This window comes from Sinocyclocheilus rhinocerous, unplaced genomic scaffold, assembly GCF_001515625.1.
Source record: "Sinocyclocheilus rhinocerous isolate Xijiao unplaced genomic scaffold, SAMN03320098_v1.1 scaffold3460, whole genome shotgun sequence".
NCBI lineage: Eukaryota > Metazoa > Chordata > Actinopteri > Cypriniformes > Cyprinidae > Sinocyclocheilus > Sinocyclocheilus rhinocerous.
The window spans coordinates 129537-144676 of record NW_015643581.1 but is presented as its reverse complement, the minus strand read 5'-3'; the positions used below and the strand labels follow the sequence as shown (position 1 = coordinate 144676).

General features: G+C 38.4%; 1 protein-coding gene across 1 annotated transcript in view; it reads left to right on the top strand.

Moving 5' to 3' along the window:
* LOC107757430 (cytosolic carboxypeptidase 1-like) overlaps window positions 1-15140 on the top strand; it is a 37712-nt gene that overhangs the window by 14831 nt on the left and 7741 nt on the right. Inside the window, exons 10-24 of the mRNA XM_016574902.1 lie at window positions 100-308; window positions 412-589; window positions 2173-2183; window positions 3064-3180; window positions 3397-3887; window positions 5097-5180; window positions 5739-5825; window positions 5941-6089; window positions 6369-6456; window positions 6575-6719; window positions 7037-7187; window positions 9081-9261; window positions 10973-11102; window positions 11196-11327; window positions 12515-12691. Of these exons, the coding sequence (XP_016430388.1) occupies window positions 100-308; window positions 412-589; window positions 2173-2183; window positions 3064-3180; window positions 3397-3887; window positions 5097-5180; window positions 5739-5825; window positions 5941-6089; window positions 6369-6456; window positions 6575-6719; window positions 7037-7187; window positions 9081-9261; window positions 10973-11102; window positions 11196-11327; window positions 12515-12691 (2330 nt within the window). The remainder of the gene's footprint in view (window positions 1-99; window positions 309-411; window positions 590-2172; window positions 2184-3063; window positions 3181-3396; window positions 3888-5096; window positions 5181-5738; window positions 5826-5940; window positions 6090-6368; window positions 6457-6574; window positions 6720-7036; window positions 7188-9080; window positions 9262-10972; window positions 11103-11195; window positions 11328-12514; window positions 12692-15140) is intronic.

The window sequence follows — 15140 nt, the reverse complement described above, 5'->3', positions numbered from 1 at the left end:
TATATATATATATATATATATCCATATCCAGCACAAAACATTTTATTGCAGTGCTGTTAATGATGTCTATAACAGGTTTTTTGTGCATGTGCTCTTCAGGAATGAATGCCCGTCGGGCAGTGGACACAGGATATCTTCCCACGCTACTCGCAATCTACCAAGATTGGCACCGCAATGACACACGCCACCGCCATGTGGTCATCCGCAAGAGCATTCTGGGATGCATCAAAAACCTCACTAACATTAAGCTTGGCAGGAAGGCCTTCATAGACGCCAATGGGATGAGGATCCTTTATAACACATCCACTGTATGAAAGTGTTGGATAAAGTTTCATTTTATTGGTACTTCCATTGGAACATGCCAGACAGCTTCACTACAGTATGAAGATATATAACTGTGATGTGTTTCAGGAGTGCCTGTCTGTCCGGACACTGGATCCTCTGGTCAATACCTCCAGCCTAATTATGAGGAAGTGCTTTCCAAAGAACCGCCTACCACTGCCTACTATTAAAAGTGTCTTTCACCACCCTCTACCACACATACCAGCCGGTGGACCGGTGGCGCAGCTGTACAACCAGCCGCCTGGAGGTAAAACACACTCGCAGCTGCGCTCACAGGGTGTCATTGATATTGGTGTTGGTGCATGATAAATCTCAATCTCACCTTAAAGTCAAAATGAAATCAAAATGCACCATATTTAGGGTCTTTGCATTGTTCCTGGTATTGTATGTGATTTATCAATCAATTGCCGAAGGATAAATGCAAGTCCCGTAAATTATATTTCTTTTCTAAATATGTCTCCTTACAGGAGTCAAATTGGTTGCAAATGCTGACAGTATTTGACAGTAAACATGCTCATAGATACAAACTCCTCACCTTTTGGTGAAAACTCATCTTTTTGAGATCAAAATAGGTCACTTACGAGATTTGTGTAGATCCGATGAGAACGTGTATTTGGTTGGGGGGGTGTATTTGGTGTATTTGGTCTTCTTACAGTACCATTAGTACCAATTCAATTCTGTAGCTGCTTTAGTCAACTGCTTTTAAACGCTCCTGTGTGTTTTTGCATGCACAAGTTTATTTACAACATGTTTTTTGCGGGGTTGAGTATTGTAGCCAATCACAGGCATCTCTGTTGAAAGCAATGAGCGCGTTTACATGCACGTTCATAAGCAGATTATGCTTAATAAACTGAAAACGCACATGGTCATGTAAATGCGGTAACCCGTTTTCTGTTATCGGAGTAAGGTCATAAACGGCAATCGGTTTCTCTACATAATCCATTGACAATTTGAAGAAAAGTTTTGTTTGTCTAAGAGGACCGAACATCCACCTTTGCTGTTTCAGGAGTGACAAATGCGAATGTAAAAAATTACGCGAGTGAATCCGCTAAATTGTTCCGTCAGTCATTGCTATGATTGACAGTGATAACTGTAGCACTGGGCGGAAAGAACTATCTGACAAACCGATGTCAAAAATAGACTTGTGCTTTAAGTGATGCAGAGAAAATTCAGAGTGACAAAACTACAGCAGCGACAAGTCTGTGTTGGCTGAATATATTTAACAGCTTCTACAGTTAAAAATAAAACTTAAAACACTATTTTTTATGTGTCCTTTTTAAGGCAATGTTTAAAAAATGTCGTTTTTAAATTAAATCTAAAAATATTTCAAAATATTAATGCATTATTATTTCATTGTACTTGCTATACTACTTCAGTACAGTATTAAAATGTGTTATAATAGTAATTTTATAGTAAATTCAAAATCAAGACGTGAAAACTAGGGAGTGGAAATGGCACTGAGCTAATGAGTATCCTGTATGAGGATCCTCTGCTGCCATCTACTGGATATAATGGTAGTTTTATGTAATTGTCATCTTAATTGTCGTCTTTGTTTTCCACATGTCATCTCCATGAATGAAAAGTGAATTGTACTGTAGAGTTCAAAAATAATAAAGGTGTTAAAATATTCTACAAGTGTTTAAAAAATGTGTGTGTGGGGTATTTTTGTGTGTGTGTGTGTGTGTGTGTGTGTGTGTGAGGTGGGCGGTTGCCGTGTCTTTGTCACCTTTTTCACCCATGATGAGTTTGCATCCCTGCATGCTGTTTCATACTTCTTTGTACGCAGTGTTATAAACTGGTATTAAATCCTGGTTGTGTATTCTGTGCTAGTGGATGATGTAGTTGATTTTACTTTTCTTTTTGTTTTGTTTTCATTTTGAAAAGCTTATCTTTGCCGTTTACCTCACGTTATGCTATGGAGGCTCTCTTTTTTTTTATTTTTATTTTTATTCCTGTTTGCTAAACTTTCTGTAATTTATTAGTCATTATATAGCCTAATACAGCGTGTAGGCCATGCCTCATCTTACTCGTTTTTGTTAATAACGTTTTGTAAGCTAGTTTGCCATTGAATCTTAGGCTACTGTTTTATTTTTGTTGTGCATTTATTCATATCACAAATAATACTACTGATGAAAAAGAACGGGTTGAAGGTTAACTACTTTCGTTTCCATATAACTATAAACTACCGATAAAAGTCCATCAGCGTGCATTGATTAATAGCATGTTGTAGGCAAAAAAAAATAAAATAAAACTGCTCGTGCAACCAACTGAGAAAGTTAATTGCAAAAGAGCGACCAGTGGGAAGAATGAGTCTGGAGCCCAAATTGCCCAGCTCCCTCTGTCAATGTATATATATATATATATAATCTTTACATTTATTTTTATCTCAGTTTTAGTGATTTTTGTACTTCCAAGCAGGAAATGTTTATCAGACGATACCAGTCATTTTAAAATGGCCAAATACCAGCCCGCTCAATTTTTTGGAAGATGTGTCGTCTGTTGCAAATTAATTCTTTAACCCAGACTTGATGGGAAGGTAATAAATAGACCTGTTCTATCACACAGTGTTTACACAATCCTATACAATGATCTGCTGTTTCTACTCATAGGCCTACATGTGTTTCCGATTATTTGACTCATAGGCCTACATGTGTTTCCGATTATTTGTAAAAGAGCAATCTGGAAACTGATTTTATAATTCATGTTTGTTATGCACCGCAGAATGATGACATAGAGACAGATATCAACAAACTGCGGCCCATACAGATGAATACGCGTCCGTTCGATGAGCTCAGAGCCTACGAGTATTTCTGTCGGGAATTCAGAGAGAATTTTGAGGTGAGGACACTTCTGATTAAATAATGAAAAGGCAAAAAATGCATGTAAACTAAAAATGCACTGATTACAAAAATTGCAGACACAAAAATACATGTCTTTAATAGCTTCACTTTTGTATTGTTACCATTTTTTCTTTCTTTTGTTAATTTCACCCCTCATATATGGAAACTCATTCACTTAGTCATCAGGTGTGATCACTTTCTGTTTTGTTCTCAGGATGATGACTTTGAAAACCCCAGATCTGTCATCCCTCCATCAAGTGTTAACACCGAGCTTCATCGTCCCATCATCATTCCCACCACGCCGAGCTCCTTGGGGCCTCAGAACAGACGTCCACTACGAGAGGACCTTCTGACGCCCAAGTCAAATGAATCCCCTCTGGAGCTGGACAGCATTTCCATCTCAAAAAGGCCAGAGGGCACAGCGGACCCCGATCTGGTCTGTAGTTTGGGCAGCCTGGTTCTAGATGCTGGCGTGAATGGAGGCTCTGCGGATGGGCCTCAGGACGAGGGCGGGGAACAAGCGGTGCTGGAAGTGCCAGACACCGCAGCACTGCTGCCGCTGCACGACCCTGACCTTTACTTGGAGATTGTGAAGAGCACCCGCTCAGTGCCCGCCTACACAGAGGTGGCTTATCCAGATTACTTTGGGCATGTGGCACTCAATCTCCGCGAGCCCATTCTAGAGAGGGTTTATGGTGTGCAGAGGTACTACACATATGTTTTACTACCTTTTTGAAATGTTAACGGCATAGTTCTCCCCAAAATAAAAAAATTCTGAAAATTCACTCACCCTCAGACCATCCAAGATGTAGATGAATTTGTTTCTTCATCTGAACAGATTTGGAGAAATGTAGCATTCCATCACTCACCAATGAATCCTCTGCAGTGAATGGGTGCCGTCAGAATAAGAGTCCAAACATCACAAAACAATCATCACAATAATCCACAAGTAAGTAAGTAATCCACACCACTCCAGTCCATCAATTAATGTCAATAAATGTTTTTAACTTCAGACCCTTACTTCTGGCTAAAATATGAGTCTTATCCCTAATGTTGCCGTCTTCAGTGAAAAAGTCATCTTGTCTGAATCAGGAGAGAAATTCAAAGCATTTCTGAACAAATATGTCAGTGGACTTTTTTTGATGTGAGAGATAAACAGAGGATGGACTTTTTCACCGGAGGAAGTGTCATTATGAATTATGGACTTTTGAATTTTGGCCAGAAGTGATGGTTTAAAGTTTAAAAGATCTTAATGATGAATTTACTTCTTAGAAGCATGCAGCTTTTGACTTCAAAAGATGTTAATCGATGGCCTGGAGTGGTGTAGATTACTTGTGGATTATTGTGATGCTTTTATCAGTTGTTTGGACTCTCATTCTGACGGCACCCATTCACTGCAATGCAACGCTAAATTTCTCCAAATCTGTTCCGATGAAGAAACTCATCTACCGTTCATCTTGGATGGTCTCAAAGAACATTTTCAGCTAATTCTCTGTGTGTGTGTGTGTGAACTATTTATCCTTATTTAGTCTTATTTAAAGCAGTTCTATGCCATATTTCAAACCTGTATCTTTTTTTCCATGGAAAACAAAAGGAGATGTTCAGCAAAATGTTCACACTGCTCTTTTCCATACAACAAAAGCCAGGGGTTGTCAAGCTTTAAAAAAAAAACACCATAAAAGCATCAAAGTTGTCCATGTGACTATATTCCAAATCTTCTGAAGAATTTTATGTGATGATCAGGCCAAATTAAAATAAGTGATATAGACCGCTCCTGGTCACTCTATGCTTCTAAAGAATAGAAGGTTTATCAGAATACCTCATTTTGTGCTCCATGGTAGGAAGAAAGTTGACAAAATGACAGAATTTTTATTTTTCAGTGAACTATACACTTAAGACATTCTTTTCCAACAGAACGAAGATTTTCCAGGATATTGAGAGGCTCATTCACCCCAGTGACATCCTCGATAAAGTCGTATATGACTTAGACAATCAGAGGTCAGTGTGCACAATAGGAGTGTCTGAAACCAAAATAAACGGTCTTGCTATGATGAGCGAAGCAAATTCAAGTGAGCGTATACTGTACATAATCAAGCAAATATTTAATTAAAAAACTAACATCAGGGGTAGGCAAGTATTTTTATTGCAGTTTTGCAGCTGAAAATATACAATTTTGTAACAATATACATTACACATTTTTTGTTATGGAAAACTGATTCAAAAATTATCAAATGCTATATCAAAAATAATCAAATAAAAATAAAATATAGGTAAGATAATTTTTGTAATGTAAGAATTTTAGATTTTTATAGTCATACGAAATCCTTTTGCTATCATAGAGCTGCATTTTGCACAATGTGAAACAATACTTATTAACTATATCGTCCGGCCTGTTGACAGTAATGCCACTTTTCTGTTTTTCTTCTTTTTGGTAGGAATAGAGTGATGAATTTAAAAAGGGGAAAAAATTATATATTTATTGTTTCATGCATACCCAGGCTCTTGTCTTGAGTTATTCAAAACGCTTGAATCTTCGATGTAAAAATGTTCTTTCAGTTGTCCAGTAATTGACAACGGGGAGTCTCTCAAGTTCAACTCTAAGTTTGAGTCTGGAAACCTACGGAAAGCAATACAAGTCAGAAAGTATGTGCAGCATTACATTATAAGCCCTTTTTCTTTCATAAATGTGCTTTTCATAAAATAAAGAAGCCGTTTCTAATTTTTTTCATTTCTGTGTATTGCTTGTTTCTATCGGCAGGTTTGAGTATGACTTGATCTTGAACTCGGATATCAATAGTAATCACTACCACCAGTGGTTCTATTTCGAGGTGGGCAATATGCGTCCTGGAGTTCGTTATCGATTCAACATAATCAACTGTGAGAAGTCCAACAGCCAATTCAATTATGGTGAATCACTTCAAGCATTAGTTCAGAAAGATACTCTACTCAAGTACACAAACGCAGAAGTGAATGGCGATAGTTACTTTCAAATGTCTGTGCCATTAACCTGGATTATTAAGTATGAATAGAGCTAGAGCTGGAAACCAATTTGATCTTTTATTAACATAGAGTATGTATAGGGGTTGAAGAATATTCAGCTATTTGCATCCCACCAACCCATCTATATCCAGCTTTAGAATCAGAGTGTGTTTGTCAGATTTCTGATTTCTATATATGGTGTGACAGGCATGCAAGTGCTCATGTACTCAGTACAGGACGCCATCAACGGCAGCCCCCATTGGGTTAGAACTGGATCAGACATCTGTTACTACAAGTAAAGACCATCCTTTCCATGTTCATCATTACACATTATCATTAACGGTTATAATGCATTCGAAATACAGTTATGATTTAAAAGAATTCAAGTTGACTTCTATTCCTATCTACCACAGGAATAATTTCTCACGAAGCTCCATTGCAGCTGGCGGTCAAAAGGGCAAATCCTACTTCACCTTGACCTTCACTGTGACCTTTCAGCATAAAGATGATGTTTGCTACTTTGCCTACCATTACCCATACACCTACTCAATGCTGAAGGTACTATACAAATGTGCCCTCCCTAAATTGATGAATCTGAATGACAGTAATACCTAGAAGCCCATTAGTATACCAGTTTAGGTGCATAATGAATGCTTATTATAAATCATAATGCTTTTTGTAGCCATTTTTACCTTAATATTCAGCAATACCGTTAGAGCTGTAGACTAGTGGTTTTGTATGGCAATATTTATCCGTACCTCAGAAATCCAGCAGAAAATGGATACCATCAGCGGACATATGGCATGATATTTTTTAATATATTATGTTACATACTGTATTTTGATTCATTTTGATTATGTTCCTCTTTTGTTTAGATGCATCTGCAGAAGCTGAGTGCTTTGCGCACAGCTCAGATCTACTACAGACAGGATGATCTGTGTGAAACTCTGGGAGGAAACAGCTGTCCCCTGCTCACCATCACAGCCATGCCAGGATCATCCAGCAATGATCACATCAGCCAGTTCAGTATGTAACACACACAAGAATATCACTGATAAGCATACAGCCATAGCAGTATAGCATTCTTAACATGCACTCTTAAATGCACTCACTCTCATGAACACATGCATTCTCTTGTAACACTCTCATATGCATTTGCTTTCATGAACACTCACTTGAACGCTCACACACCTTATAAACACTCTCACACGCGTCCTCATGCAGGCTCACATGCACCCACTTTCGTTAACACCCTTACAGTACATGCATCTTCATATGCTCACTCTCATTAACACTTTTTCATGTGTCCACGTGCGTACTTGTATACACTCACTCCCATGAACACTCTTGCATGCATCCACTTTCATAAACACTCACATGCACTCACTCTCACAAACATTCTTTAATGTGTCCTCATGCACTCTCTTTAATGAACAATAACATGTCCTTATGCATGATTACATGCACTCGCTCTCATTAACACTCTCACATGCATCCTTATGCACACTCACATGAACTCCCACATGTGTCCTCATACACTTCCACATGCATTCAGTCTCAGGAGCACTCACATACGTCCTCATGCACACTCACATGCACTTACTCGCATGAACACTCTCACATGCATACCCATGCATGCTCGCATCGCTCATATGCACTCAGTCTCATGAACCTCTCACTTCTCGTCTCATTGCATTCTTGAATGCACCTGCGCATACGCTCATTCAAGCTCTTTTCCATGCATTCTTGAATGCACCTGCGCATACACTCATTCAAGCCCTTTTCCATGCATTATTGAATGCATCTGCGCATACGCTCATTCAAGAACTCTTCAATGCATTCTTGAATGCACCTGCACATACGCTCATTCAAGCTCTTTTCCATGCATTATTGAATGCATCTGCGCATACGCTCATTCAAGAACTCTTCAATGCATTCTTGAATGCACCTGCGCATACGCTCATTCAAGCTCTTTTCCATGCATTCTTGAATGCACCTGCGCATACGCTCATTCATGCAATCTTCCATGTATTCTTGAATGCACCTGCGCATACGCTCATTCATGCAATCTTCCATGTATTCTTGAATTCACCTGTGCATACGCTCATTCAAGCACTCTCCCATGCATTTATGAATGCACCTGCGCATACGCTCATTCAAGCACTCTCCCATGCATTTTTGAATGCACCTGCACATACGCTCATTCAGTCACTCTTTGATGCATTCTTGAATGCGCCTGTGCATACGCTCATTCAAGCACTCTCCCATGCATTTATGAATGCATCTGCGCATACGCTCATTCAAGCTTTTACATGCATTCTTGAATGCACCTGCTCATACGCTTATTCAAGCACTCTTCCATGCATTCTTGAATGCACCTGCGCATACGCTCACACAAGCACTCTTCCATGCATTCTTGAATGCACCTGCACATACGCTCATTCAGGCACTCTTCCATGCATTCTTGAATGCACCTGCGCATACGCTCACACAAGCACTCTTCCATGCATTCTTAAATGCACGTGCACATACGCTCATACAAGCACTCTTCCATGCATTCTTAAATGCAGCTGCGCATACGCTCATTCAAGCACTCTTCAATGCATTCTTGAATGCACCTGGTCATACGCTCATTCAAGCACTCTCCCATGCATTTTTGAATGCACCTACGCATACACTCATTCAATCACTCTTCGATGCATTCTTGAATGCACCTGCGCATACGCTCATTCAAGAGCTCTTCAATGCATTCTTGAATGCATCTGCGCATACGCTCATTCAATCACTCTTCGATGCATTCTTGAATGCACCTGCGCATGCGCTCATTCAAGCACTCTTCAATGCATTCTTGAATAATGAATGCAAGCTGTCTGTGAATAGGTATGGCACACTCAGCTATGCTGTAATGTGTGTTTGTAGGAAGCCGTCCAGTGGTGTTTCTGTCTGCGCGAGTACATCCTGGAGAGACTAACTCTAGCTGGGTGATGAAGGGCACTCTAGAGTATCTCATGAGTTGCAGTCCCCAAGCCCAACGTCTACGAGAGAGCTACATCTTCAAAATCATCCCCATACTCAACCCTGATGGTGTCATTAATGGAAAGTATGTCAACATAGAACACTAGATTCTATAGAGATACTGACAGAGATCATGTTGACAATACGTTTTTTTTTTTTTTTTGTTAAGTATTTACCCCTTTCATTCATCATTAGAATGCAGCACCATCCAAAGTTTTCCATTTTTAAAAATAACATGTTTAATATTTTAGTTCTATATAATTTCTAGGGGTGTCAATTTAACATGTTAATGTGATGCAGTTAATCATAGAAAAAATTGTGTGTCAAAATTATTAACGCATTTAAAGCACTCCACCTTGGCCCATACCTGTGCGTCAGGTCACATTGCATGCAGTTGCTTAAATTTTATGTTGAATCAAAATATTTCTTTTTAAAGCTACTTTTTTTGTAATTTCTGAGCCCAAATTGATGTGCAATTAATTTTAGTAATCTGCATACTGTATCATGCAGTGATTAGGTTTTGCATAATAAAAATATTGATATTTTTCATTCTTCAGATACTTTATCTGTAATAACATATTTCCAATCTTCTTCGCTTTTACTCTGCAGTCATCGTTGTTCTCTGAGTGGGGAGGATCTGAACAGACAGTGGCAGAACCCCAATGCCGAGCTGCACCCCACCATCTACCACGCCATGCGCATACGCTCACACAAGCACTCTTCCATGCATTCTTAAATGCAGCTGCGCATACGCTCATTCAAGCACTCTTCAATGCATTCTTGAATGCACCTGGTCATACGCTCATTCAAGCACTCTCCCATGCATTTTTGAATGCACCTACGCATACACTCATTCAATCACTCTTCGATGCATTCTTGAATGCACCTGCGCATACGCTCATTCAAGAGCTCTTCAATGCATTCTTGAATGCATCTGCGCATACGCTCATTCAATCACTCTTCGATGCATTCTTGAATGCACCTGCGCATGCGCTCATTCAAGCACTCTTCAATGCATTCTTGAATAATGAATGCAAGCTGTCTGTGAATAGGTATGGCACACTCAGCTATGCTGTAATGTGTGTTTGTAGGAAGCCGTCCAGTGGTGTTTCTGTCTGCGCGAGTACATCCTGGAGAGACTAACTCTAGCTGGGTGATGAAGGGCACTCTAGAGTATCTCATGAGTTGCAGTCCCCAAGCCCAACGTCTACGAGAGAGCTACATCTTCAAAATCATCCCCATACTCAACCCTGATGGTGTCATTAATGGAAAGTATGTCAACATAGAACACTAGATTCTATAGAGATACTGACAGAGATCATGTTGACAATACGTTTTTTTTTTTTTTTTGTTAAGTATTTACCCCTTTCATTCATCATTAGAATGCAGCACCATCCAAAGTTTTCCATTTTTAAAAATAACATGTTTAATATTTTAGTTCTATATAATTTCTAGGGGTGTCAATTTAACATGTTAATGTGATGCAGTTAATCATAGAAAAAATTGTGTGTCAAAATTATTAACGCATTTAAAGCACTCCACCTTGGCCCATACCTGTGCGTCAGGTCACATTGCATGCAGTTGCTTAAATTTTATGTTGAATCAAAATATTTCTTTTTAAAGCTACTTTTTTTGTAATTTCTGAGCCCAAATTGATGTGCAATTAATTTTAGTAATCTGCATACTGTATCATGCAGTGATTAGGTTTTGCATAATAAAAATATTGATATTTTTCATTCTTCAGATACTTTATCTGTAATAACATATTTCCAATATTCTTCGCTTTTACTCTGCAGTCATCGTTGTTCTCTGAGTGGGGAGGATCTGAACAGACAGTGGCAGAACCCCAATGCCGAGCTGCACCCCACCATCTACCACGCCAAGAGTCTCCTGCAGTACCTCAGAGCTACAGGAAGAACTCCACTGGTGAGAGAGCATCACGCTGTACATGAGAGAACTCAGTTTAAATGGAGTTAATGACACAAGCAGCGTGTTTGTCTCTTAACGGTGTGTGTTTAGGTGTTCTGCGACTATCACGGCCATTCACGGAAGAAGAACGTTTTCATGTACGGCTGTAGTATTAAGGAGACGGTGTGGCAGACCAATGTCAACACCAGCACCTGTGAACTACACGAGGACCTTGGATACAGGGTAACACAGCTGCACACTTTTATTAAATCTTTTATTGACATTTTTTGGCATGTATTATGTAGACATCATCTTACAATATACAAAGATCCAGATCAATTATGGTAACTAACCTGCAAAAATGGCTCGTCTACACATCCTGCACATATGACTGCCCAAGTTTACATATTAAAGGAACTGGTTTCCAAAACATGGAAATTTGTGAATGGAAATGCTTGTGTTTAACACAAAAGAAGATATCTGGTCAATGTTTCAGTTTGGAAAGAATTCATGCTACCTTTATACCTGCTCGCAGCAAACAGCACAAAAGACCATGTAAAAGAAAACTGACTGGCTGTATTTTACTTTTATTTGAGCAGAATATCTCAGTAGTGATGACTAAACTCCAACTTTAATGTTTGCCGGTGTTTTCAGCTCCTCAGTGCTTTTTCTGTAATGTAGAGTAAGCCAGGTTGGGAATATTATGCAAACCACTGGGAAGAAAATGTATCAATTTAAGAGAAAAGCTCTGATTTAAATTCAGGCAAACGCAACCTGAAAGCTTGTGAAGGCTTGTTATCAATGCAAGATAACACCAAACTGAAATGAAACTTTTTCAGAATAAATAACCAAATGTCACAAATGTAAAGCAAATATCAAAGACTATTATGTTTAATAAATCGACAAAAGCAGAAATTGTGATCACGATTAAAATGATTTTTCAAGTAGCCCTATCTTAATTGAATCAACACTGAACTGTCTCCATATTTGAGTTTCCATAATTGATTCTGCTATTTTCCTGTTTATTACCGCGAAGCTGCTTTGACACAATCTGTATTGTATAAAGCGCTATAGAAATAAAGGTAGCTTGCCAACTTTGGAGCTTAAAATATTTGGGTTACATTATATAGACAAAAACAACTTAAGCATTATTCAAATATCACATACATTTTCGCAGACTATAGTCAGTCATAAGATTTTGGAATGGCATGAGGATGAGTAAATGACAGAATTTTCGTTTTTGGTGAATTATTCTTTTAGAAGTACAGCAGGATAAACAGTTTGTTTGATTTTAAGGGTCAAAGAGATAGTAGAGAATAATCATGTAAAAAAAGAGATACTCTCTGTCGAGTGTTGATCTTGTCAAGTAATTTAGCTTTCTAAAATGCACTTGAAGTTGAAGAAGCTCATTGTGCGTCATGTTTTTTTAGACTCTGCCTAAGCTGCTGTCTCAGATGGCTCCAGCGTTCAGTCTGTCCAGCTGCAGTTTTGTAGTCGAACGCTCTAAAGAGACCACGGCGCGAGTGGTGGTGTGGAGAGAGATCGGAGTGCAGCGCAGCTACACCATGGAGAGCACGCTGTGCGGCTGCGACCAGGGCAAATACAAGGTGAGGGGGGGCTATTTACAGAAAAAGAGAGACGGATGTTTGTTTTTTTTGTAATTAAATTTAAGCCTTTTTTTTATCAGTAATATTTTAGAATATTTAGAAGTTTTTCAAAATCTTGGTGTCTGCTGAAAATGACCAAGAATATCGGGTTACCAAGACAACTGCAGATAAAGAAGTTTTAACCATATGCAGGGTGCAAATAAACGTTGTCCAGTGTGACATCAGGACTCTTGGCTTTCTGTGAGGGTGAGACAGTTAAGTTATCTAATGATACGGCATGGTCTTGGCAGGGTGTTTCTTGGCTGGAATGAACAACAGCTTGGTTTGTGATAATTCAGCCATCTGAGATGAGTGTTCATCCAGACAGAGATGCCACACTATACCTTGTGTTAACAATTCACGACTCGCTGGGCTTCATAACCCACAGTTTAAAACAGTGCTGAGCCCTTTTCACATTGTTTAACCCAGTTGTAAAAGTGGCGTTAAGCCTGAGTTAACATATTTTTAACCCAGGGTTATGCGTAATGCGAAAAGCCTGTACAAGTGTGTATAGCTGTGGGGTTACTCGGCCTATCAAAAGGTGGAGAATAAGAATGATATGAGAACTTTTCACCAGTTGTTTGTTCTGGAACAATGCTGTAAGACTTTCTGCAATCCTCCAAGTAAAAACAACTACATCTTCATCACTGGACTTCATAAAGTGGAAATAATTCCACACATTGCCTGTTCAAAATCAGCTTAGTGTGCCTAATATCAGAGAAATGATGGAAAAAGTTTGACCACACCTACTGACTATTTTCTACATTTTAGAATCACAGTTAAGTTGTCGAAATTCTGAAATAACATAAGCAAAAAGCATGTTCTAGCATCACTCTAGAGTTTGTTTACTGATGTAGCCAGTAAACCATTGCTTTCAGGTTTCACTAAAGCTGGCTCAAAATGCATAGATGTCATTTTGTGATCATAAAGGTAGTTTTACAAAATATCTTGATTATTTTGCATGTCTAAAAAGATGTATGATGTCTTGATAACGCATACATTACTTTGCATTTAATCAGCTATTCCTGTAGCTTGAAAAGTAGGCAAATTATATCTGTTATACTGTATATTTACCATAAACCTGAAGCATTTCCACATAGGAAGCATTTTGTAATGTTACATTCTAATGACAGTGTCATTCGGTATAGCTGCATATGTTTTATATTTCCACTGACACATATCTGTAACAAAGAAAAGAAAAGAAAAGAAAATTGGACTAATTCATTGTTTCTTGGACACCAACAGAATCCACTGACACACAAGAGCTGAACAGATGTCATTATTATCAAAAATTATTATCAAAAGTGATATAACCACTGCTTGTTTCTCTACCTAAATGATGTTTAAATATTGATGGTTTTCATACTGAAGGAGAACAGTAGATGGCGCTATAGGCCATGTGTGAACGATCCGTGACTCACAGTCTCCTGTCTGCAGGACACATAATGGCGTCTCTGTGAGTCCAAGGAACATGGCTGAAGCTTGTTTCTGCCCAGTATGTGAATATAACAGTGACAAACTTAAAATTTACAATAACTAGATTAGTGCTATGCTAATGTATTGTCCCATTAAAACTAATAAGCAGCTTTGTATTCTATAGTTTTAAAACAGTGTGTTCAGACCTGTGTTGAAGCCATCAAATATTGGCTCATGTGGCCACTACATGTTTGAATCTGAAACAGCATGTAACCTTTTCTGTATTCTCATTTTCTGTCCCTTAATTTTTGTACAAGTTGCTGCTAAAAAAAGAAGAAGAAAAAAATCATGTTCGTTTTACTTTATTTCCCTTTTAAACATTTTAATTTCAGTTTAAGTTTAATTTTTGACAAAGACTGATCCAAAAAAATTGCCAATTTTAAGAGACCACCAGACTGACATGTCTAGCTGCCTGCCATTTGTTTTTACATGTCATTTAGCAGCAGGTTTAAATAAAGCAATAAGCCCCAAGAAGCCGTGGTTTACAGTGAATTTATAACAGCTAAGGGGGTTTTCTAACAACGCCCCTTAGTTGTTATAAATTCACTGTAAACCACAGCTTCACTGGGCTTATTGCTTTTATAAAATGGTTATTCCATATACGTAGTAAGGTTTCACAAAATAAAACAGAGCAAATAAAGTGTAATGATATTAATAAAAACATTATTCTTCCGCCAAACAATGTAGTTCCTCAAAAACAGTTGTGGTTCCAACAAAGTGGTTGCCGAGCAACACACAAAGTAAACAAAGGTGTATGTTTGTAGAGTATTTTTCAACAGCTTTGAACGCGGCTCAACCAATCAGAATCAAGGACCGGAACTATCTGTTTTATAATGATAGTTAATAAATAATAATAAAAATAGGTATGGGGGGAAAACATTTTAAAAAACAATTAAATACCGGCTCAGCATTCTCTGTGAGCAGCTTTAACCGA